The sequence below is a fragment of the Mobula birostris genome, chromosome 27 (assembly GCF_030028105.1).
Source record: "Mobula birostris isolate sMobBir1 chromosome 27, sMobBir1.hap1, whole genome shotgun sequence".
Taxonomy (NCBI): Eukaryota; Metazoa; Chordata; class Chondrichthyes; order Myliobatiformes; family Myliobatidae; genus Mobula; species Mobula birostris.
Genome location: NC_092396.1, coordinates 23,203,487 through 23,228,618, shown reverse-complemented (window position 1 = coordinate 23,228,618; position 25,132 = coordinate 23,203,487). Strand labels below are relative to the sequence as shown.

At 40.9% G+C, this 25,132-nt stretch overlaps 1 protein-coding gene across 3 annotated transcripts in view; it reads right to left on the bottom strand.

Annotated features, from left to right (window-relative positions):
* capzb (capping actin protein of muscle Z-line subunit beta) overlaps positions 1-15,838 on the bottom strand; it is a 114,261-nt gene extending 98,423 nt beyond the window's left edge. For all 3 annotated transcript variants that reach the window (XM_072244768.1, XM_072244767.1, XM_072244769.1), the window contains exon 1: positions 15,729-15,838. In XM_072244768.1, the coding sequence (XP_072100869.1) occupies positions 15,729-15,731 (3 nt within the window). In that variant the 5' untranslated portion in view covers positions 15,732-15,838. The remainder of the gene's footprint in view (positions 1-15,728) is intronic.
* Between the last annotated feature and the right edge of the window lie 9,294 nt (positions 15,839-25,132).

Below are 25,132 nucleotides of genomic sequence, written 5' to 3'. Positions count from 1 at the left end.
AAATATGGAATTTTACTGCATTTTTGTAAAATCCTTCTATCTGGTTCAGATGGCACTGGCCAAGCCTACCCAGCCTGGTCAATGTGAATCCAGACCCACAATATTACCTATTCGTAAATACCTTTTAAAAAGGCCTAGCAAGGCATACAATCAAAATAAAACTAAATGGATCACCCAGCGTCAACTGAGATACTGAATTCCAACACATTATGGACATTACCAGCCCAGTCGACATTACAAAGTCCTCGTCCCTTATATTACAAAGTCCTTATTTCCTTTATTAGGAGAATTATCCCATAGACTAATATTGTGTAGTATAGTTATCAAGTTAAATGGGACACAGAAAAAAATCTGGCAGTTCAAAGCTAAAAACTTCAATGAGTTACTATGGGCTATTAAGAGCAGAAACATACCAATGTAATCTGTAATTTCATGACACAACATATCCCTCCCAATGCTATGAAACCAGGCAATGAATGCAGATGCCAAGCCAGAAAAAGCAGTGGGCATACCAAAAATAGTTCCAACTGAGCAAGCATTAAAAACATACTTAACGAAGTAACCAATGGATCAGATCAAAACACTGCAGAACTGCAATACCTAGTCATGAATGATGGTGGACCACTAAACAACTAACAGAAAAGCTCCAAGAACATCACCAGTCTTAATAAGGGCAAGGCTAAGTAGGTAAGTGCTAAAGATAAGACTGGAACTTTGGTAACCATAGTTAGCCAGAAGTGTCAAGTGGATAATCCAGCTCAACTTCATTTTGAAGTCCCCACCATCTCAGATGCAGACTTCAGCAAGTTTCCGTACGATATCAAGAAACGGCTAAGAAAGACAACGGGATCAGCTGGTATCTCAGCTGACTAAAGATATATGCTTCAGAACTCGCTGTACTTCCAACCGAGCTGCTCCAATATGGTTAAAACACTGGCATCTAGCCAATAATCTGGTAAACTGCCTAGATATGTCCTGATCACACAAAACAAATCCAACTTTGTTAATTACTGCCTGGTCTCAGTCTGTTCATTTTAGGCTTCATCAGGACCAGCTGGTGCCAGATCTCACCACAACCTTGCTCTAAACATGGATCAAACAGCAGAATTTCATAAAGTGAGAGTGTTTGCCCTTGACACTAAAAAAACATTTGACTTACTACAGCATCTACCAGTCTTGGTAAAAATGAGGTCATTGGGCATCAAAGATGAAATACACCATTCGTTAGAATTATAAAGGAGGATAGTTGTGATTACTGGAGGTCAATCATCCCAGCTTCAGGACATCACCATAGAACTTAGTGAAAGCAAAATTCTAGTTCCAATCATTTTCAACTGCTTCATCTACCACCTTCCTGATTGGAAGTGCAAATTCTCACTAATGACTACACAAAATTCTATTCACAACTCATTTATTGCTGTAAGCGGCAAGAGCGAGACAACATTCAGATGAGGCAACAGGTAGCCAGTAACATTCACATCACAAAGATACCAATTCACACAGAAGTTCAAGTTTAATTGTCATTCAACCATACACATGAATACAGTATTGTTCCTGGACCAAAGTGCAAACAGTAGTTACAACAGAAACATAAAAAACCTACAGCTCAATACAGGCCCTTCGGCCCACAAAGCTGTGCCAAACATGTCCATACTTTAGAAGTTACCTAAGATTACCCATAGCCCTCTTTTTCTAAGCTCCATGTACCTATCCAGGAGTCTCTTAAAAGACCCTATCTTATCCGCGTCCACCACCATCACCGGCAGCCCATTCCATGCACTCACCACTCTCTGTAAAAAACATATCCCTGGCATCTCCTCTGTACCTACTTCTAAGCACCTTAAAAATGTACCCTCTCGTGCTAGCCATTTCAGCCCTGGGAAAAAACCTCTGACTAGCCACACGGCCAATGCCTCTCATCACCTTATATACCTCTATCAGGTCACCTCTCAACCTTCGTTGCTCCAAGGAGAAAAGGCCGAGTTCACTCAATCTATTCTCATAAGGCATACTCCCTAATCCAGGCAACATCTTTGTAAATCTCTTCTGCACCCTTTCTATGGTTTCCACATCTTTCCTGCAGTGAGGTGACCAGAAATGAGCACAGTACTCCAAGTGGGGTCTGACCAGGGTCCTATATAGCTGCAACATTACCTCTCGGCTCTTAAACTCAATCCCACGATTGATGAAGGCCACCGTATGCCTTCTTAACCACAGAGTCAACCTGCACAGCAGCTTTGAGTGTCCTATGGACTCGGACCCCAACATCCCTCTGATCCTCCACACTGCCAAGAGTCTTACCATTAATACTATATTCTGCCATCATATTTGACCTACCAAAATGAACCACCTCACACTTATCTGGGTTGAATTCCATCTGCCACTTCTCAGCCCAGTTTTGCATCCTATCAATGTCCCGCCATAACCTCCGACAGCCCTCCACAATATCCACAACATCCCCAACCTTTGTGTCATCAGCAAATTTACTAACAATAGCAGAAAGCATAGTCACAAAAAAATGAGACAGAGAGAGAGACAGAGACAGAGAGGAAAAAAAGGATGGTGCAGCAGACCTCATCACACGCTAGTGCAGCGACAGATGAACACAATGCAACTTAACAAACACTGGAGAGCAGCACCAATGGAAGCAGCCAGCTCCCAACCCAGCACAGAGTCCGGCTCTCTCTCACACCAGCTCCAGCTTCTCCTTCTCTGGGCGGCTGCAACAGGCAACTCCACAGTGCATGAGGGCCTGGCCCACACAACAAGAGGCCACACACCTCCTTGCCATCAGTTTCGCCAATGAACCAGTGAATGGGACTTGCAGTATTCTACATTACCGATGTCCAATACTGGTTATTCTTCACAGTCAATGGCATTACTATTGTCAGTCAGTTTGTGTCTGCATGTACATCTGTGTGCTTAACCATGTGGGGGATAGAACTGCATATCACCATTGATCAGAAATTCCCTTGAACCAGCCACACCAAAACTGTAGCTACAAGATCTCATCCTGCAACTGACAACTGACACCTGGAAGCCATCTGCACATTAGGAACATGATGGAATTCCCTTAACAAGTACAATACAGAATAAAGGAGCAGAAAGATTATGGTACAAAGATAGGTTTGGCTACAGCTAGATACTGTGGAATTCCAGTCACAACAGTCTAAAAAGGATTTGAACGGATTGGGATGGGTGCGAAGGATTTATGAGGACATTGCCTTGGAAGAATCACTTTAGCTATCAGGTTATTTGAGGTAAACATAATGAAGCATACAAGTGAGATAAGTAATGAGAAACATTTCTCATACTATAAAAGGTCTAGATGGGATAGAGTTTGTTAAATATGGTCCTGAACATACCCGTAATCAGTAAAAAGTAGTCTCAACAAGAGAGTAAATGAGACAGGGCAGGTGACAGAAGGGAACATTTTGCACCTAGTGATCATAATGTCATTAGTTTCAAGGTAAGTATGGAACAGCTTAGGTCTGGTGCTTGGATTGAAATTCTAAATTAGAGAGAGGCCAAATTTGATGGTATCAGAAAGGATCTGGCAAGTGTGGATAAGGACAGGATGTTTTCTGGCAAAAGTATACTTGGTAAGTGGAAGGCTTTCAAAAGTGAAATATTGAGAGTACAGTAACAAACAAGAGAAAATTTGCAGATGCTGGAAATCTAAGCAACACACACAAAACACTGGAGGAACTCAGCAAGCCAGGCATTATCTATGGAAAAAGAGTACAGTCAACGTTTCAGGGAACACTGAGTCTTGGTCCTGCTGAATAGTCTTGGTCCAAAATGTCAACTGTATTTTTTTCCGTCGACGCTGCCTGGCCTGCTAGGTTCCTCCAGTGTTTTGTGTGTGCTGTTTATTGACAGTACAAAGCTTGTATGTGGCTGTCAGAATAAAATGTAAGGATAACAGGTTTAAGGAATCTTGGTTTAAGAGATATTGAAGTCCTGGTTAAGAAAATAAAAGGTGCAAAGCAGGTATAGGCAGGTAGGAACAAATGAGGTAGTTGAGTATAAAAAATGCAAGAGTGCACTTTAAAAAATCAGGAGGACTAAAAGGCGGCAGGAAATTGCTCTAGCAGACAAATTGAAGGAGAATCCTGGGGGCGTCTACAGATATGTTGAAAGCAAAAGGATTGCAAGGGACAAATTTGGTCCTCTGGAAGATCAGAATGGTAATCCATTCATGGAGCCAAAAGAGATGGGAGGACATTTTCAATGGATTTTTTCTGCATATGTGTTTACTCAGGGAATGGACACGGGGGTCTAAAGCAGTGAGGCAAAGCTAGATATTTAAATCATCCTTAGCAACAGGTGAAGTACCAAATGGATGGAGAATAGTTAATGTAGTTCCTCTGTTTAAGAAAAGCTCTAAGAAAAGAAAACAGGAAATTATAGGCCAGTGAGCCTGACCTCACTAGTGGTAAAGTTAATGGAAGATATTCAAAGGGAACGGATATAGGAGTATATGGATAGACAGGGACTGATTAGGGATAGTCAGTATGGCTTTGTGCATGGTAGGTTGTGTCTAACCAATCTTACAGAGTTTATTGAGGAAATTACCAGGAAAGTTGATGAAGGCAAGGCAATGGATGTTGTCTACCTGGACTTCATCAAGGCACTTGACAAGGTCCTGCATGGCAGATTGGTCAAGAAGGTTCAGTCATTTGACATTTGAGATTATGTGATAAATTGGGAGGACCAACGAGAATAGGTCTTACACAGTGAGTGATAGGGCAGAGGAATGTGGTAGAACAAAGGGATCTGGAAAAACAGGTCCATAATTTATTGAAAGTGGCATCACAGATAGATAGAGTTATAAAGAAAGCTTTTAGTACATTGGCCTTCACAGAACATTGAGAACAGGAGTCGGGATGTTATGCTGAAGTTGTACAAGACTTTGCTGAGGCCTAAATTGGAGTATTGGGTACAGTTTTGGTCACCTACTTATAGGAAAGATGTCAATAAGATTGAGGAAAGATGTCAATAAGATTGAGGATATTTCCTGTGGCGGGAGAGTGTACGTTGCTGGGACTGGAGGACCTCAGTTATAAAGAAAAATTGAAATGGTTAGAACTTTATTCCTTATAACGTAGAAGGCTGAGGGTATACAAAATTATGAGGGATATAGAGAGGGTAAGTACAAGCAGGCTTTTTCCCCTGAGGTTGGGTGAGACTACAACTAGGGGTCATGGGTTAAGAATGAAGGGTGAAATGCTTAAGGGGAACAGAGGAGAAACTTCTTCACTCAGAGGGCGGAACGAGTTGCCACTCCAAGTGGTGGATGCGAGCTCAATTTCAACGCTTAAGAGAAGTTTGGATTGGAGGAGTATGGAGGGCTATGATCCTGGTACTGGTCAATAGCACTAGGCAGTTTAAATAGTTTGGCATGGACTAGGTTGGCCAAAGGGCCTGTTTCTGTGTTGTAGTATTCTATGACTCTAAGAGGTGTCAAAGGCCACTAGGTACAGCTTTTAGGTAAGGGGTAGGAGATTTACTGGGTATTTAATGAAATAATGTTTTCCTGTACAAGTTGCATAAAATCTGCAATGCACTCACTACATTAGGCATTTAGACAAGCCAAAGCAGTTGTCCCCAGCCTCCAGACCGCAGACCGATACATTGCCGCGAAGAATGCAGTGGTGCAGCGGTAGTCGGAATGCACCCAGCACTCTGGTCTGGGCTGACATTTACATGCCGGGCAGCACCTAATTAATTAGCTTGTTTATTTCGGCTTTTTTCTTAAAGCTGTGCTGGGTGCATTCCGACTACTGCTGCACCGCTGCATTCTTCGCGACCCGGAGGCTGGGGACCACTGAGCTATAAAGAGCCAAATGAGGAACATGGGATTAATACAGACTTGCTGACTGGCCTGAATGTGATGGGCTATAAGGGCTTGTTTATGTGTTACATAACTACAACATAAGGCCAAGTATTCTGCAGTTACTGATTTAAGAGAGGACATCCTTCCAGCATCTATGAAGCATATGTCAGGGCCAGGATAGAATATGCTGCATTTGCCTTAGCAATTATAGCACCAACAACACCTAAAAAGCTAAACATCACTGAATAAAGCCACCAACTTAACCAACAATCCCTCACTGCTCCAAATATTCAATGCCTCCACCAAGGTTCATGTCTACCAAGTGTTCTGCAATGATCTACAGAGGCTAAAATGATGCTGTCTCCAAAACCCAGCATCTGCAATTGCCAAACAAGATAATGGCAGTCAGCATATGGGAACACCATGACTTGCACGTTCCTCTCCAAGTTACACGTAATGCTGCCTTGGAAACATATCAGTGCAGCTCCCCAATCAATGGCATTAAGAAAGACAACCAAGGTACAGTCAATTCATCAAATGCTCTTAGAAATGAGATGGGTAATAAATGGTGGTTTTGCCAACAGCATGCAGACCCTGAGAAATTAAAACCTATGCTTATGTATACTGAAGAACAAAGTGCACATTACACTTGCCCCCACTTAATTGTAATGGTCTGCATTTCTCTTGAGTTTAACATTCAAAACCCAATTCAATTTTCATAAACCAATACATTTAGACAATGCCAGGAGAACATGACTTAATAGATCATTTTGAATTATGTTAATTACCATCTTGGAAGTGCAATCTTTGCTGTAAAATCCTGCAATATGGCAGCCAATTTGCTCAAAGTCCAAAAAAATGAAAGATTAGATATTGTTTTCCTGACACTACAATATAGAAAACAAGAGAAAATATACAGATGCTGGAAATCCAAACAACACATATAAGGAGTACAGTCGCATTTCAGGCCAAACCCTTCATCAAATCCTGCTGAAGGGTCTCGGACTGAAACATCAACTGTATCCTTTTCCATAGATGTTGCCTGGCCTGCTGAGTTCCTCTGGCATTTTGTGTGTGTAACTATGATATTAAAAATGGTTTGATATCTTCCTACTTTTTATATGCAAATTAAGGACATCTCAAGTGGCAGTGCCTCAAGATGGCAGCATCCATCATCAAGCACCCTCACTAACTTGCTCTCTTCTTGTTACTGCCACTGGGCAAGAAGTACAGAAGACTCAAGAACACTATGGTTCAAAACCAGTTCCTTCCCCTCTGCCATCAGATTTCCTCATTGGTCCACAAACACTACCTCATTTTTGTTTTCCACTATTTATTTTTGTAATTTATAGTAATTTTTTCTTTACACACTACCGCTGCTGCAAAACAACCAATTCCACATGCAAGAGATTCTGCAGATGCTGAAAATCTTGAAAAACACACACAAAATGCTGGAAGAATTTAGCAAGTCAAGCAGCAGCAATGAAGAGAATTAAACAGTCAATATTTCAGGCCAAGACCCTTCATTAGTCAGTATTAATAATTCTGATTCTGGGCCAACAGTTGGTTGATAAATCAATTAAAGTCAAAAGACACCTTTCTAAAAAAAAGTGAACCAAGAGATGATTGAAACAAATTATTTAAAAACTTAACACAGTAACTAAACATGCTGCAAAATGCTTTTGCATAATATCACATATTCCTAATAAACTCCAGATAATTTAACTGTATTCATTTTTAAATGAGACAAATGCTAAAAATATGAAAATAAAATATTACAATAAATACAGAATAAATTCTTGAAAGTTACAACCCTTCAAAATATACTTTCCCCAACTTTAAATGCAGGCACATTAAAGCATTCTAGAAGGATGCACCATTATACCTTTTTCCTGAGGTTTACCATCTGCGCCGAATAAACTGATTTGCTTTGCATCCACCTTATTTCTATGAAACAACTCCAGTTATTTTCTTGCCTGGATATTTGAAGCCCTTTAGCTTTCTAACAAAATATGTGTTATGTAATTAAGATCAAGTAACATTAAAGCATGACCAGCACCCAAAAACTGATAAGTGTTAATGATGTCATTGAAACAATGATCATGTTAACATGAAAGGTAGACAAGATTTTTAAAAAGTTATCACCTATATACACCAAATTTATATCCACTTCTGCTTTCACAGTTAAATTGTTGCCTCGCAGCATATCACCCACATAAGCAGATTCATCAATTATTTCAGCCTTCTACCAACAGGTTTATATACTGCTTAACACGTGGACTCAACTACATCCATGTAGTAGTATTAAGTGGCAACATCAATCAGAATTGAAGAACATTTTTCTTCCAGAAAATATAATATTAGAGTATTATGAATTACAAGGCTAAAAGAAAACAGGGTCTACCCACTTTTACCCTCTCCCATCATAGTAGTCTATATTATACAAAAATAAAGGGCTGACTGACAAATCAAAAGACTTCAAAAGATCCAGGTAGGAGGTAAGAATATTGCTAATGATGTTAAGTTTTAAAAATTACAATACAAACCAACTTGTTACACTATATTTAGGTTTTCACTCCATTAAAATACAATGCATGAAGTAATCTCAGGTAATTACAAATTATGCTTGCGTAGCAGCCTTGAAAATAAAATAAGATCATTTTCCTGCTCTAAATGCAAATTCGCTTGGTTTAATACTAAATATTCTGCCATGGTTACCACGCAAATATGGTTAATTAATTAATAATTCAATAGGAACACAAAATATGTAATTCCTTTAATAATCTATACACCCTCTGCATCTACTACATCTCTCTCCACAACTTCCTCCATCTTCAACGGAATCCAACACCAAAACCAAATAATCTTTGCCCCCGTGTCCCATCCCAAATTCTCCCACTTTCTGCGGGGATTTCTCCCTCTGTCATTCCCTTATACATTCATCCCTCCACACATATCCTTGCAAACGTCAGAAGTGCTATACCTCCTCCCTCAAGTCCATTTAGGGCCAAAGAAATCCTTCCACGTGAGTCAACAGCGAAATCTGTTGGGGTCGTCTATTGCATCTGGTGCTCCCAAATGTGGTCTCCTCTATACTGATGAAACTCGATGTAAATTGGGGGAACTCCTTTGTCAAGCACCTCCTCTCCATCCCCTCCAAAAGCAGAATTTCCCAATGGCCAACCATTTTAATTCCTATCCCATTCCTGTTCCGACATGTTGGTCCATGGCCTCCTCTTCTGCCACAATGAAGCCACTCTCAGGGTGGAGGACCAACACCTCATATTCCATCTGGGTAGCCTCCTACCTGATGGCATGAACAGCGATTTCTCCCTTCAGTAATTTTTTTTCCTTTTGATTTTTTCTTTTCCCTTACCCCTTCCCTCTTTATCTAATCCCCAACCTGGCCCTTACAGCTTCTCCTCACCTGCCTGTCACCTCGCCCTGATGCCCCTCCTTCTTCCTTTTGTCCCATAGTCCACTCTCCTCTATCAGATTCCTTCTTCTCTAGCCCATTACCTTTCCCACTCATTTGGCTTGACCTATTACCTTCTAGCTTTCCCGTTTTCCCTCCTCATCCAGTCGAAACATTGACTGTTTATTCATTTCCATCTATGCTGTCTGACCTGCTGAGTTTCTCCAGCATTCTGTGTGTTGCTCTGGACATCCAGCTTCTGTACCTCTTCCTATAGATGCTGCCTGGCCTGCTGCGTTCACCAGCAACTTTGATGTATGTTGCTTGAATTTCCAGCATCTGCAGATTTCCTCGTGTTTCTGCAGAATCTCGTTTCTGTAATTCCTTATACAGCATGTAAGCATCTATTAAATGCTTGACTAAATTAGGGTGGCCTTCTAAGAACTGCAGCATAAATGTTTTAAAAAAATCTAAACATACATCAAGGCATATGTAACAGCTGACTTATACCCAAACTACCATTCATCCTGTAACAATATCTCAAAATTAGCAACTCAGAATGCAGAAAATTGAATGATCTTACGACCAAGAAAGGCTGTGTGGTAGATTCAGCTTCCATACACACTTTGCTCCTTTTACCTGTTTTTACTGAACTCTAAGAGTAAATGGGGATTTTTAATTGCACCTGAGATGCAACTTTATAATATGTTTATACCCATAAATAAACTGTTTTCTGTCTAAATAAAGCAAAAATGTCTTCTTAAGAACTCTAGCTCCTGTTCCCTTGCCCAACAATTCCACCCTTACATTGGAAACATCATCAGAAATGCAAGGAATAACACAGCAGAATCTGCTTGCTGTCATTCCTCCACAATACTGGATTCTAAAACAAAAGTTTGCAGAGCAACAAGTTGATACTTAAACCTTAGATCATTATCTATAGCAATTTGCTACCCTGGGACAGAACTAAATAGCATGTCTTGTTTGTATCAAGTTCAATGTAAATGATTAGGTAGTCAATAATTTTTGTTATGAAATTTACTAAGAACATTTTTACACATGTCAGAAGAGATACAACTACTAAACTTTCCAAAACTACCTTGAATGTTTCTTTTGTCACAACTGTCAAAACAAAAAAATGCTATAAATATCGTTATCTCTTTAATTGCAAAGACTATCCAAGCAAATAATGAAAATCAGCAGGGAATCTAGAATTTCAAACTGTAACCAGCAAAGTACAAGGTGAAATAAGTTTAGTCATTTTTCTTCATCTGAGTGGTTACTTATAACACATAACAAATAATCATATAAGTCAATCTCCACATGCCTTGATAAAAATAAAAAGCAGGTAACTGAGAATGTTATTTTAGAGATATTGGTGCCCTTTCAGGAATAGGAATAGTATATTGCAGAAATTACATTAAACCTTTACATTAAGAAATGGCCATCAAGAGAAAATCTTTCTCTCCTCTCCTCCTCTGAAACAAGTATCTTTCATCATTTTAAAACAAGACCAAACAAGTAAGAGGGAACATTAAGTGTTACTCATCTTAACAATTAGCTAGTGGAAGCAAAGCAAACAAGGGAGTAATCCTGAACACACCAACAGCAAGCCTTTTCTTGAGTATTATAAGAAATCAGACATTTTTAAGGGGACAGCTAAAAGGGAATTTTAAAAACATACAAGAATTAATACACCTATTGTGTCCTCCAGCTACAGATGGTCTCAACCTCAGACATCAAATACACTTTCTTTAGGACCGCTAGAAAGTAACAAGACACAGGGGCAATGTACGAGGGGTGATTGATAACTTTGTGGCCTAAGGTAGAAGGAGTCAATTTTAGAAAACCTAGCACACTTATTTTCAAAATAGTCCCCTCCTCCAGCAGTTGTGGAGCATACTGATCCCTTCTTTGTAGAAGTGGTCCACAGCAGGGGTGACTGATAAGTTCATGGCCAAAGGTAGAAGGAGATAAGTTATTAACTTCAAACTTTCTGCATTATAACTCAAAGAGTTGAATTGCATGTGCATGTAATGAGAGCATCTTGGACTTCCAGGTGGTCCACAGCAGGGGTGATTGATAAGTTTATGGCCTTGGTAGGAAGAGATGAGTTATACAGCTCTTGTTACATGCATGTGCAGTTCAACTCTGAGTGAAAATGCAGAAAGTTTGAAGCTAATAACTCACCTCCTTCTACCTTAGGCCACAAACTTATCAATCGCCCCTGCTGTGGACCACTTTCTGGAGGTCCAAGACACCGACTTCTACAAAGAAGGGATCCATATGCTCCACGACCACTGGACTAAGTGTGTAAATGTAGGAAAAATAAATGTGCTAAGTTTTCTGAAATTGACTCGTTGTACCTTAGGCCACGAACTTATCAATCACCCCTCGTACGTGGGCAACCATTGTCACCAATCCAATTTACCTCGTCAATATAGGCCAGGTTGACAATTCACAGGCTAAGTCCAGGAAAAACTCTGCAAGCAGATCATCTGCATGGAATTATGGCATTAAAAATTGAAGAGCATTTGATTTTCTAGTGGAAGCCCTTTACTCGGTGAAAATGTGGAAGGCTGAATCACCTCATCTTCAGAATTGCATACCACATTAAAAATAAGCTGAAGTAATTGAGCAAAGGAAAAATTGAGACTTAAATGCATTCTTAAACAAAATACATCTAATTAAAAAGAACAAATATGAAATGCTCAAGCTTAGCATTAGTCATGTTACTACAGTATGTCAGCACTCTTGCCTCACATAAATATGGAGACAAATCCCCATTTCAGGCATATCATCCAGACAGATACTAAACTATTACACTGTACCATACTACTGTAAGCACAATATTGTAGACAAAATTAAATTAAATCATGGCTCTATCTGCTCAAGTGAATGCAAGAAACTATGATACATTTTGTTTGGAAGATGAATGGGGAATTTTGGGATAGATCATTGCTCCGCACATTGTGTTTGCTGGGCTCCCTGAATAACAACGGACCAGACTTCAAGACTAATCAGGATGTCACAAGCATATTAATACTCTTTACCCCTCCCCCACCCTCTAATTTGCTCATTTAAATCTGAAGTAAATATAACTTTTTTGGTTTTGCACAGCAAATACCTGGGCAACTGAATGAGTAGGCTTAACTGGTTAAGTAGGTTTAGGCAAGGAACGTTAGAATATTAATGTTTCACAAACTGAAAGCAAGCCTGTGTAAGGAATAGAACTGAAAAATCCAAAATTAGAGGACAACAGGTATCACACTGCGTTCCATGGCACAAGGAATAAGTTGGACACAAACTCGAGTGTTTAACACTATTACATTTGTAGAGGGTACAATATGGAGAACTATCAGATGACCAATGGAATAGTTAAGTCTTTGGATAATAAAGGCATGAAGGAGCATTCCAGTTAACAGTGCAAATTCAGGTCTAGACAGGTAATGTTAACAAAAACACACGTTGCCCCAAGTTGTTCAGTGTTAAATATGACAGCAAGTTTGCAAACAGTCTGATTCTGCTCCACACATCAAAGTTGCTGGTGAACGCAGCAGGCCAGGCAGCATCTCTAGGAAGAGGTACAGTCGAGGTTTTGGGCCGAGACCCTTCATCAGGACTAACTGAAGGAAGAGCTAGTAAGAGATTTGAAAGGGGGAGGGGGAGGGGGAGTGTTAGATCCAAAATGATAGAAGACAGGAGGGGGAGGGATGGAGCCAAGAGCTGGACAGTTGATTGGCAAAAGGGATATGAGAGGATCATGGGACAGGAGGCCCAGGGAGAAGGAAAAGGGGAGGGGGGGAAACCCAGAGAATGGGCAAGGGGTATAGTGAGAGGGACAGAGGGAGAAAAAGGAGAGAGAGAAAAAGAATGTGTGTATATAAATAAATAACGGATGGGGTACGAGGGGGAGGTGGGGCATTAGCGGAAGTTTGAGAAGTCAATGTTCATGCCATCAGGTTGGAGGCTACCCAGACGGAATATAAGGTGTTGTTCCTCCAACCTGAGTGTGGCTTCATCTTTACAGTAGAGGAGGTGTGGATAGACATATCAGGATGGGAATGGGACATGGAATTAAAATGTGTGGCCACTGGGAGATCCTGCTTTCTCTGGCGGACAGACCTGCTGCATTCACCAGCAACTTTGATGTATGTTGCTTGAATTTCCAGCATCTGCAGAATTTCTCGTGTTTGATTCTGCTCCAGATGGTTTCCAAGAAAAAAAGGATCAAGTTGATGGGCAGTTTGTGAAAAACACCAAAGACAAAGCCTTCGATGGGTAGTTTGTGAAAGACCAATGACAAAGCCTTCGATCTTCCTCATATTCAACATAAGGAAATTTCTGCTCATCCAGGATTGGATGTTGAATAAACTGTTCTGTCATGGTAGGGTTAGAAGATGTGATTGTGAAGTGTTGGCATCATACAAATGGAAAATGATCCTGAGCTTTATATGAAGGAATCAAGAACAGACCTTTTGAAGACACTATACGTCCAATAACAAAGAAACCACTAGAGGTGAATTTCTTGGCACAACTTGAAAAACAGGAATAGAACAAGACACAGATGATTCCTTTTACCCTGACAAATGTGAAGAACTGGAAGAAGAAAATGTTGCTGATTAAGTCAAAGGATGTAAACTAGTTCAGAAAGAAAAGGAGGGAAAGACTTCCTTTCCATTAATAAATTCGACAACTGCAGAGGCAAAGTATTTGGAGTGATTTCTTTGTTACAATTGTCCAGGGTACTGGTGAATAGAGTCGTGTGTGGTTTTGGTTTCCCTTACCTAAGTATAAGCATAGAAGTTGGTCCAAAGGAGATTTGCCAGTCTAATTCCTGAGGTGAGTAGAATGTTCAACCAACAGGCTTAACCATTTTAATCTAAATTCATTAACACTCAGAAGAATGAGGAAAGAACCAAATGAAATACATAAGTCTTCAAGGGCATAATGAGGTAGATGTCAAGCGTTTTCAAGAATGGGAGAGTCTTGAATGAAAGGACAAAGTTACAATATAATGAGCAATCATTTAAAACTGCGCCACACAGTAATTCACCACTCCCACAGAGTAGTGAAACTTTGGAATTCCTTGCCTCAGTATTTATGAAGGCAAATTCACTGCAAGTATTTTAAATGGAGTAGATACTTAACTGCATTTGCAAAAACAGGAACTAAAAGGAAATGTTGAGGTAGTCAGCAGTTTAGTAGGACTAAATAGGCAGAGGACCACGTAAGTAAACTGAGTTTGGAAAATGACAACTAAGAGATTGGAGAGCCATTGAAAGGGTGAAAGTCTGAGAACGGGGAAAACCTTACAAGAGATTGGCCCATGGACTTGAGAAAAGATCATAGAAGCAGAGGCAACTAATTAGATAGTTGCACATAATAACAAGGCTCCACACAGTTGGTTTTTGTACACAGTTATGCAGCATAAACACAGGCCCATTGGCCCAACCTGGCCATGCTGACATGAAAAAGAAACCAGAAAAGAGCTACTTAAAGCAGTTTTCAATTGAGAAAGATAGTCTATAGCTATCTTTCAATCCTAGGATAACCAAGGAATAGCTTGTAGTTTTGGTAAATGAGAACCATAATAGAATGGGAAGGTGGCAACTTTGACTTCATCTTGGACGAAAAGCAATGCTCTGGTATTCAAATACCAAAGAAAAACATTGTTATTTCAAGAGCTACATGGAGTTTCAATTTGATTCCACGAAAGTTGCAAACTAACCTTAGTGTTTAATTATCATTTTATTAAGCACTCAAATCTTCATCCCTCCTGTTTGACAACCATGGAAATCCATACAATTGCCCTGCAAGTACCCAAAATAGCACTCATCCTTTGCAAAGTTACATTTCTAGATGACACAATGGGAAGATCTGAGATCACAATGAGCTGACATCAGAAAATAATACAACTGCCTTTAGTGAGTGCCTAGAAAACACTGAGGTCACAGTTGAAACAATAATTTACACCTTCAACAAAATTTGATTTTTGAACAGACCAGCAAAACTAAAGTGTGACACATGCAGACAGGTTGTGACAGTTCCAGGAACTAAAGCAGTCACCAACAGCTCTCACCCCCCACTCAGATGGTGTGAATGAGGAACAGTTTTTGGCAGGAAGTTTGCCTCCACTTTTAGAGGGAGGTTCAATGCAGAGGGAGGATACTTTACCACACTCCTACCAAATTTAGGAGCTCTTAAGGGGGGCACGCTCAGGGGCCGCCACCTTAAGAGAAGGGACGGGGGGTGGTGGTGAGGGAGAGGCTACGATGGTGGTGGCGTGAAGGGGCGGAGAGGACAGCCCGGGCCGGGCGACTCTTCCTTTCCACCGTTTCCGCTCTTCCTCTCTCTCTCACACTCACACCCCGAGCACTGCTCCTCCGGCTCGCCGCTCTCCGGGCCGGGCAGTCAAAGGGCTCCGCTTTCCGCCGGAGACCGGGCACCACGCCGCGCCACACCGGTACTCACCATGGCGACGGTTGGCGGTGATTCGGCAGAAGCGGCGGCGGCGACTGTCTCGCGGACGGTTCCTTCCTCGGGCCCGAGTGATCATCCGGGTCACGCAGGCAACCCTGCGCTTAACCAATCAGCGCCCGAATCTCCAGCTTGCCCAAGTATGGTCCTTGTAATGCGGAAGTAGCGGTTCAGTGAATACACACTCACTGCTGCAGTGTAAATATGCTCCCTGCTTCTATATTGTAACAGATGGACACACCTAGCCGTCTAAAGTAGTTCCTTTTAATACAGCAAATGCACAAATTAACAGTACAATTTCGATTATTCATCCTCTGTTGCACTCTGTAAATTCCTCTTTTAATGTAAATTACCCCCAATCAGACTGTAAACATGCTAAGAAACTGAATGTTCTCTCTAACACTGTAAACATGCTCCCTGTTACAGTATAAATATGCTTCATATTAGACGAAACATAATCCTTATTGCATTGTGAGTGCGTACACACAATTCTTGACATAAGAAAAACTAGATATGACACTGAAACGACTATGATACAGTACACAATCTCCTTTACACTGTATCTTACCTTTGTTCCCTCATATTTCTTTTCCTTCGGAAATCCCTTAGTATTGAAGGTGACCTGATCCCACTCCACTTTAGTAGGTTCCGAGACAGTTAAGGAGGCCATTGTGGGAACTTAGCTACATTCGGGCTAGGTACTGGTTGCTGAAGCATGTAGGTAGATAGTTCGTGAGGTGATGTGCATCTTTTACCACTTACACAAAACTTCTGTGTGCTCCTGAATGAGGATAAGGTTCTCAATATCATGCCAAGTTTTCCTTCTCCACCTTGATGTGATTCCCAGGAGTCAATAAGAATGTTGCATTTCTCTAAGGAGGCTTTGTTCACATCCTTAATTTTTCTTCCTTCATCTGACAGATCTCTGAATAGACTGTCTGTTTCAGGGGTCTGGTATCAGACATGCGAATGACTAGATCCACGCAATTTAGCTGATTGAGTACAACCAGGCTTCAATGCAGGGAATGTTAGACCATAAGACGTAGGAGCAGCATTAGGCTATTCAGTCCATCGAATCTTCTCCACCATTTAATCATAGCTCAAACTCGTTCTCCTGCCTTCTCCCTGTAACCTTTGATGCCCTGCCTTATCAAGAATCTATCAACCTCCACTTTAAATAAACCCAATGACTTGGCCTCCACAGCCGTCGGTGGCAATTCACCATCCCCTAGCTAATGATATAGCTCCTCAACATTTTTCTAAAGAGATGTCCTTCTATTCTGAGGCTGTGCCCTCTAGTCTCTGAATCCCCTACTATTATCCTCTCAACATCCACTCTATCTTGGCCTTTCAATATCCAATAGGTTTCAATTAGATCCCTCCATCATGGTTCGAAACTCCAGGGAGAACAGAGCCAACAAATGCTCATCATACATTAACCCTTTCATTCCTGAGATCATTCTTGCAAACCTCCTCTGGACCCTCTCCAATGCCAGCACATCCTTTCTTAGATAAGGGGCTCAAAACTGCTTACAATTCTTCAAATACAGTCTGATCAATGCCTTAAAAAGCCTCAACATTGCATCCTTGTTTTTATATTCTACTCCTCTCAAAATGAATGCTAACATTGCATTTTCTTTCCTTATTACCAACTCAACCTGCAAGCTAACCTTTAGGGAATCCTGCACTAGGACTCCGAAGTACTCCAATTTCTGAATTTTCTCTTCATTTAGAAAACAGTCTACACTTTTATTTCTTCTACCAATGTCTTCCCTACATTATAGACCATCTGCCACTTCTTTGCTCATTCTCCTAATCTGTCCAAGTCCTTTTGCAGATTTCCCTGCTTCCTCAACATTCCCTGCCCCTCCACTTATCTTTTATCATCTGCAAACCTGGCCCCAAAGCCATCAATTCCATCATCCAGATCATTGACTTATGATGTAAAAACTATGTGTCCCAAAACCAACCTCTTTTTCTTCATCAGACAAATGCAGTGTGTTGGCACTGATGGTGAATTTCATCATTGATATCTACCTTAAGCAAGAGGTGACTCCTGAGATAGTCAGGGTGGTCTGCAATTTCCAGGACCTTTCTGGCTGAAGGGCAGTATTGTGTGCAGGGATTGGTTGTCTGAGAGCAAGGCTTACTCATTATTCTTTGCCCCTTTCTCAGGCTCAGATTGAGGTCTTTCATGTCACGGTCTCTAATTAGTACATATGAAGCACATTCTGTTTACTTATCTACCTTTATATCCCCCTTACAAATCATCTTCCACTAGAATATATCAACAACAAATTTGAATGCATTCCATTCTGGTCGTACATCCAAGTACCTAATGCAGATCATAAATCTTGAGGATCCAACAATAATCCTTATGGCATCCCACCAGTAATAACTCACCAACCTGATATTGAACTGTTTATTCAATTCTCTGGTTTTAATATATTATTAACAATCCTGTGAACTTCTGTGTTATGTAACAACTATTTCTGTGATATCCTATCAAGTTTTTCAAGAATCTCAGTATATTGCTTGCATCATACACCAGGATGTTCTCTTCAGTTACCTCATGCGTTAACCATAGCCTCCGGCCAGGAACAGATATCTTAGTGCCCAACCTTCCGAGAGTGTTTCAACCATTGACCACTACATTCTGTAGTTTGCAGGTCAACAGTAATGGCCAAGTCACTGCCCATCTGCTCCTGACTTCCAGCTCAACTCCTCTTGTCTGCTCCATATCCAGCGAGAGGCTCTTTCTGCTCCCCCCCCCCCCCCCCGCCGCCCAATGCTGCGAGCTGCTCGGTTCTTGCCCTTTTCATCAAGGCCCAGTGCAGACAGCAACCTCTATGCCGACCTTGCCAGGAAACCTCTACAGCCGATCTCCACGGGTAATAGCCATGTCTGATCTAACCAGCTGAATTAGATTTATAAAGCATTATTTCCCTTTCATAAGACTCTACCTAATCGTATGATTTTTTATGTGGCCGTTTTCTACAACTTTAATAATCCTTAATGTGAGACCAACTGCAATTCACCACTTTCTCTCTCCTTCCTTTCTTTAACAACATGTCGGAATTCTTTATCTTCCACTCTACTGGAACTTCTCCAAAGTCCGCATATTTTAAGAAGATCATGAGTAATGCATCCACTATCTTACTAGCCTCCTACACTATTTTACAACAGTAGAATGTAGGTTACAGGGGAGAAAGGTTAGTAACTTTGGTAGCTGTTGATTGGGTTGACTACTCTTTCACCTCTGCCTTTGACATCTGCTTTCAAAAGCATTTACTTTCTCATTCCTGTTGCTTCATTTGCAATAGCCCCATCTTTGATCTCTCAAATCCTAGGGACAACGGTAGCATTTCTGGTACACACATGACTTTGTCACCTAGCATTACTTAAACCACATTAAGCAGCATCAATCTTTCTCTCCTCTGCCTATAAATCCAAAAGAACTTCCAGTTCCTTTCTTCATACACTATCTTCTCAAACCTTACTCCTCTACCTCATGTTCCTTTATCTCTAACAAATTACAAAGAGCTTATGCATTTTTCTTGCAAAAATTCAGATGAAATTTTATGTATCTTTACTGCTGTACCCACTATATTGAATCAACCTGTGTTAATTCCAGTTTAATCCTGAATCAGTACCCATCTCTCTCACTATTTGAATTTTTCTAGCTTGTTCACAGACTCTTACCTAGCAAACCCTGAAGCTGCAGCTCTTCATTCAACACTCACAACACGCTGGAGGAGCTCAGCAGGTCGGGCAGCATCCGTCGAACCCTTCGTCAGGACTGTAGGTGGAAGGGGCAGAGGTCCTATAAAGAAGGTGGGGGGAGGGTCGGAAGGAGAAGGCTGGTAGGTTCCAGATGAAAAACCAATAAGGGGGAAGATAAAGAGGTGGGGGAGGGGAGGCAGGGAGGGGATAGGCAGGAAAGGTGAAGAAAGAATAGAGGAAAACACAATGGGTAGTAGAAGGAGGCGGAACCGAGAGGGAGGTGGCAGGCCCCTGGGGGAGGGGGCAGAGTGACATAGAGATAGGAGAAGGGATGGGGAGGGAATTACCGGAAGTTGGAGAATTCTATGTTCATACCAAGGGGCTGGAGACTACCTAGGTGGTATATGAGGTGTTGCTCCTCCAACCTGAGTTTAGCCTCATCATGGCAGTAGAGGAGGCCATGTATGGACATATCTGAATGGGAGTGGGAAGCAGAGTTGAAGTGGGTGGCTACCGGGAGATCCTGTTTGTTGTGGCGGACGGAGCGGAGGTGCTCGACGAAGCGGTCCCCCAATCTGCGTCGGGTTTCACCGATGTAGAGGAGGCCGCACCGGGAGCACCGGATGCAATAGATGACCCCAACAGACTCACAAGTGAAGTGTTGCCTCACTTGGAAGTACTGTTTGGGGCCCTGAATGGTGGCAAGAGAGGAGGTGTAGGGACAGGTGTAGCACTTGCGCTTACAGGGAATAAGTGCCGGGTGGGAGATCCATGGGGAGGGACATGTGGACCAGGGAGTTCCGCCACCCCCAGCTCCGGATCCAGCTCGGACCGAGGTCCCGACCCTCTCCGGACTGGGACCGCTCTTACTGCCCTACAGTCCTGACGAAGGGTTCCAGCCCGGATCTTTTCCACGGATGCTGCCCGACCTGCTGAGTTCCTCCAGCGTGTTGTGAGTGTTGCTTTGACCCCAGAATCTGCAGATTATTTTGTGTTTATGATTAGCTCTTCATTCAAGAAGGTTGAGCCAATCAATTAGACTAAACATTAAGACCATAAGATAAAGGAGCAGAATTGGACCATTTGCCCCACTGGGTCTGCTCTGCTATTTCATCATGGCTGATCCATTTCCCTCTCAGCCCCAAGCTCCTGTATCTCATCATGCCCTGACCAATCAAGAATATAAGTCTATAAGATACAGAAGCAGCCTAAATCCAGTGTGGACTCATTTGAGAATCTAATTATAAATGCCTCTTCATTTGATAATTGGAATATTCTTATTCTATACCTTCATTTGCTTACCCACCTGTGTTTTGGTGTATTATTGATGCCTCTTCCTGCTCTTATTCTAAATAGGAAAATTCCATCAACTTTGTTGCCAATTTCTACCCTTCCTAACCTCTACAGTGCTTAAGCCCAATGCCTCTCATATGACATTCATTACACTTCCCCAGATCTTTTTTTCCATTCCTTTCTCCATTTTTGTCACGTTCTGAAAAATTGCACCTTTAACTCAGGCGTTTCAACTATGTCTTCCCTTGTCCTCGGCTAACATTTCCCCTCTACTCTGGTCACCAAGGTCCTCAAGCTTGTCAGGGACCTTCTGCAATTTCTTTTCATCCTTTCCTCTGGAGCTAAAGTTGAGTTGAAGCTCCATTTGTCACCATCTACCACTTCTTCATCTCCTTCAATGAACCATCCGCTGTTATCACCAGCACCCCAGCATCACATCACAGTATCTTCCTCTCCTTTCCCACTTCAGCATTACAAAGGAACCGTTCCTTTTGCTGCACTCCCTCACCTTCTCATGGTATAAGCCCTATCCAGTGCTTTGTAAAGACCTCTGCATGGCGCAGTAGTATGGCCCAGTGCAGACTAGTATGGCCTGTGACTTTAATTCTATCTGCCATCTGCTCTGATTTACTATATCTAAGTTTGCCCTCCTATATATTTATAATGAAGCTCAATACTTCTTGATGTCTGTTACTATCCTTTAGCCTTAACCATTTCTCTTTTGTCACTTAATCACTCTTGTCTTCATTATTATATAGAGCTTCCCTTTTGTTCTCTTCTTCTTTCTATGATTTTTAAAAATTTATAATTTTTCACAATTCTGGAGGATTTTTTGTCTTATTTCTTTCTTTGCGGATGCTGTCTGATCGATTGAACATTTCCAGCATCATCTCACTTGTTTTTACCTCATCCCCATTCTCCTTTTCTTTTTCAATATTCTTAAATATAATAACATCACTCAAAAGTCACCCACTCCTAACCTGTATATTTTCAACCAAGCCTTTTTTGGTTTCAATTTTCAACAATGCAGTTCTCTCCTAGAAACAACCCCCCTATCCCCCAGCTGGTGTACACCTCATTCTTTCTCATCACTCCAATCCCACAAACTTATATTCATTACTGAACTCTAAGTGTTCTTCTGATCTACAAATTTAAATTATCTATGGCTTCCCCCCACAATTTCCCTGTAATCTTTTACTCTCCTGCAAACTCTGTTCATTTTACTCTATCCCTAATATATGTCCATTTTGCACAGCCTCACCTTCTGGTGCTCTTCTCCAAAATCTCTATGTCTCTGCACCCCTTTAAATCCACCTTAAAACTGTTTCTATGGTACCACTGGATACCCCTTTCTTTGCTCTAGTCTTTGTATCCACCTTTTGATATCCAAACTGGTAAATTGGTTTATTACCAAAGTACAGTGAAGAACTTTGTCTTACATACCATCCATACATGTATTTAATTTAAATGCATAATTTATTACTCAGTTAAATGGCAGTTAGTCTTTTTTATACCTTTTTTACTATTTCCATGAAACTTCAGATATTTGAGACAGCCACTTGATAGGGCCAGAATGTGTCCCAGTTAACCAGAATCCATTGTACTTCTAATGATTGAGCTTCAACTGCCTACTAGGGCAGAAAATTGAGGAGATTCACCACACACACACCAAAACATTGATACCACCTTCACATCTATACAGAGAACGAGAATTAGTCACTTCATTTTATTAACATTTCCAGACAGTCACAACACTAACTTCAAAGATTCCAGATGCTAAGTTACGTTTACAACAATTTCCACACTCCATTCTGTGCTGGTACTGCAAACCTGAAGTTCCTGTTATGTTGTTACAGGACTTACAATACACAGCAAATAATTTGATAACGTTCCTCCCTCAACAACCCTAATTTCCTCTTCGCCTCCTGTCTTCCTGTGGCTTTTTTTTTGCCCTCACTTCTATCTTTGGTACTTTGCTAACTAGCAGCTCTTGTTGCTCTAATATTGCTCTATAAAGAGCAACATTATTTATGGAATATGTTGCACAGTGCTTCACGTGCAGTAAGTGAACTACTTTTGTTAAGTGTGAACCCTGACGGTGAGTGTCACAATCCTGTCCCAGCAAATTATAATTCAATACCATATTTAATGTGATGGGATGGATTTTTTTTTAAATGAACATAAGCATGAATAAACAAATGAATAAAGACTTAAGTAAATCTGGAAATGCTAGTAATGCTCAGTGGATCTGCTCAGTATGTCAAGCATTTTCTCTTCTGTTACAGATTTACAACAATCACAATATTCCTAAGAATATTTTAAAGGCTGCAGCGGGGCAATAAATCATAGAACATAAAACATTGCAATTTAAGAGAACAAACTATTTTCCCGATTTGTTCAGAGCAACAAGGACAAGGAAGTGGTTGGGAGTCACGTCATGCAAGGGCGTGAAAGTTTGACTTGAATCAAAATGGATGAATTCAATACTGTAGATGTTTAGTAGTGAAACAATGCTTTGTCGTTCATGATTTGATGTCAGATAAGCTGTTATATTTTACGCTGTGTACTTTGGTACAAAATATTCCCAGATCACACAGAATGCACTGGTTCAATATCCTTACTCTGTACAGCTGTTAAATCCAAAGCTAAAACTTGGTGATGTAGCATTGAATGTGATTTATTATCGGAAAAAAAAGTCTAAATACATTCAAACACTAGAAATAGGGCTTCTCTAAAGCATAATGCGTGCATTGTAAAATCAAAATATGTGAATCCCATTGGAAAGGAGTGGGATTATAGGTGCTACCACAGGAATTCCCATCCAGATATTATCCTTGCTTGACATCTAGACAGTCATAATTTTAGCTGGAGACTTTAGAAAGATTTAAGAATAGAACAGGGAAGCATAAGGAAACTTGGAACCATTTGTTGTAAATATAAATGTGCACAGTAAGAACATTTTGTGATATCAAGTTCAGTTCTCATACATATGTCACTCATTGCATTTTGTATTTCAGTCTTCTGGGAGGCCTACTCTCAGAGAAGTCTTAAAGTTGAATAGGGATTTTTATGCAAATAGTAAAAGGTCAAAAGGCAAGGTTTTGGGTCACTGTTAGAAAAAACAATGCTTGTTAGATTCAGGACCAGAAGAGACACATACACCTCCTGTTAACTTTCTCATACAAATGAAAATCTAATTTTAATCAGACAATTGATCCACAACCATTCTATTTATGGGTGGCCATTTGAAGATCAAATCTAATTTCAACCAGATTTTCTTACTGAACCATAGTTGTTTTAAAAAACAAAATTAAAACAAAATGAGGAAATACTTGATGGAGAAATGCTTCAGGCTAACTATGAAACCTCTTAAGTTGCTAATAAAGTAGAAGCTGAAGAGAACAAAGGGAATAAAGTTGGGGATAAAGTGGCTGAATGATACAGGAGCTGGTGTGCCAGCTGAAAGAAGGTGTCGAAGGTTTATCAGTGGAAGCTCATCTTTCTGGATGCAATATGAATAGAGTGTGAAGAATGAGTGCAGAAGAAAAGGTGGAGAAAAACAATGCTGGAACGGAGAAATAATTTTGAAACAAAAATGCAGAACGTCAGCATGCCAATCAGCCAATTGTGAAAAGAGAAAAAAAAACTAGCTAGTTCTGATACAGACTGGAGAAGATTCTCATCTGAAATAGATGAAGGCTTAAGGTTGTCAGCTGTAGTCATCATAAATGGGAATATTTGATGATTCCCATTGGATCTGCACACAGAGAGTCACCACCATGCGCCATCTTGACAATAGTCTAGTAGGAATATATGATATTCCCCAAATTAATATTGGACTCAGTTGGAACAGCGCAAGTGGCCATGCACAAATTGGGAGTGGAGCAGAGGACTCAAGTGGAGGGTCATTAGAAACTCAGGCTTACACTTCCTAAAAGTTGATGGAAGTGTCCTGACAATGTGCTCACCCAATCTGCATTTGGTTTCTCCAGTGTACGTATTTTGAGCATTGAAAGCAGTTTACAAAATTGAAAGAGGTGCAAGCGGGTCACTGCTTCACCTGGAAGGACAGCATGACGGGAAAGAAAGAATCAAAAGGGTAGGTTTAAAACCTCCTGTAGTCACATAGGAGGAATTATTGATGGAGACAGAATACTGATCCAGGGAGTCAGGGAGGGAGTGGTCCCATCAGAGTATGAAAGAGGGGGGGGAATGTGTCTGGTTGCATCACATTGAAGGTGGCAAACACTGTACAGAATTATCCATTGAGTGTTGAGACTGATGGAGTGCAAATAGAAAACAAGAATACTTTCTTGCTCTGGTTGCGAGGAGAGTGGGTGAGAGCAGAATTTTTAAAAAATGGAGTAGACATAGTTGAGAAC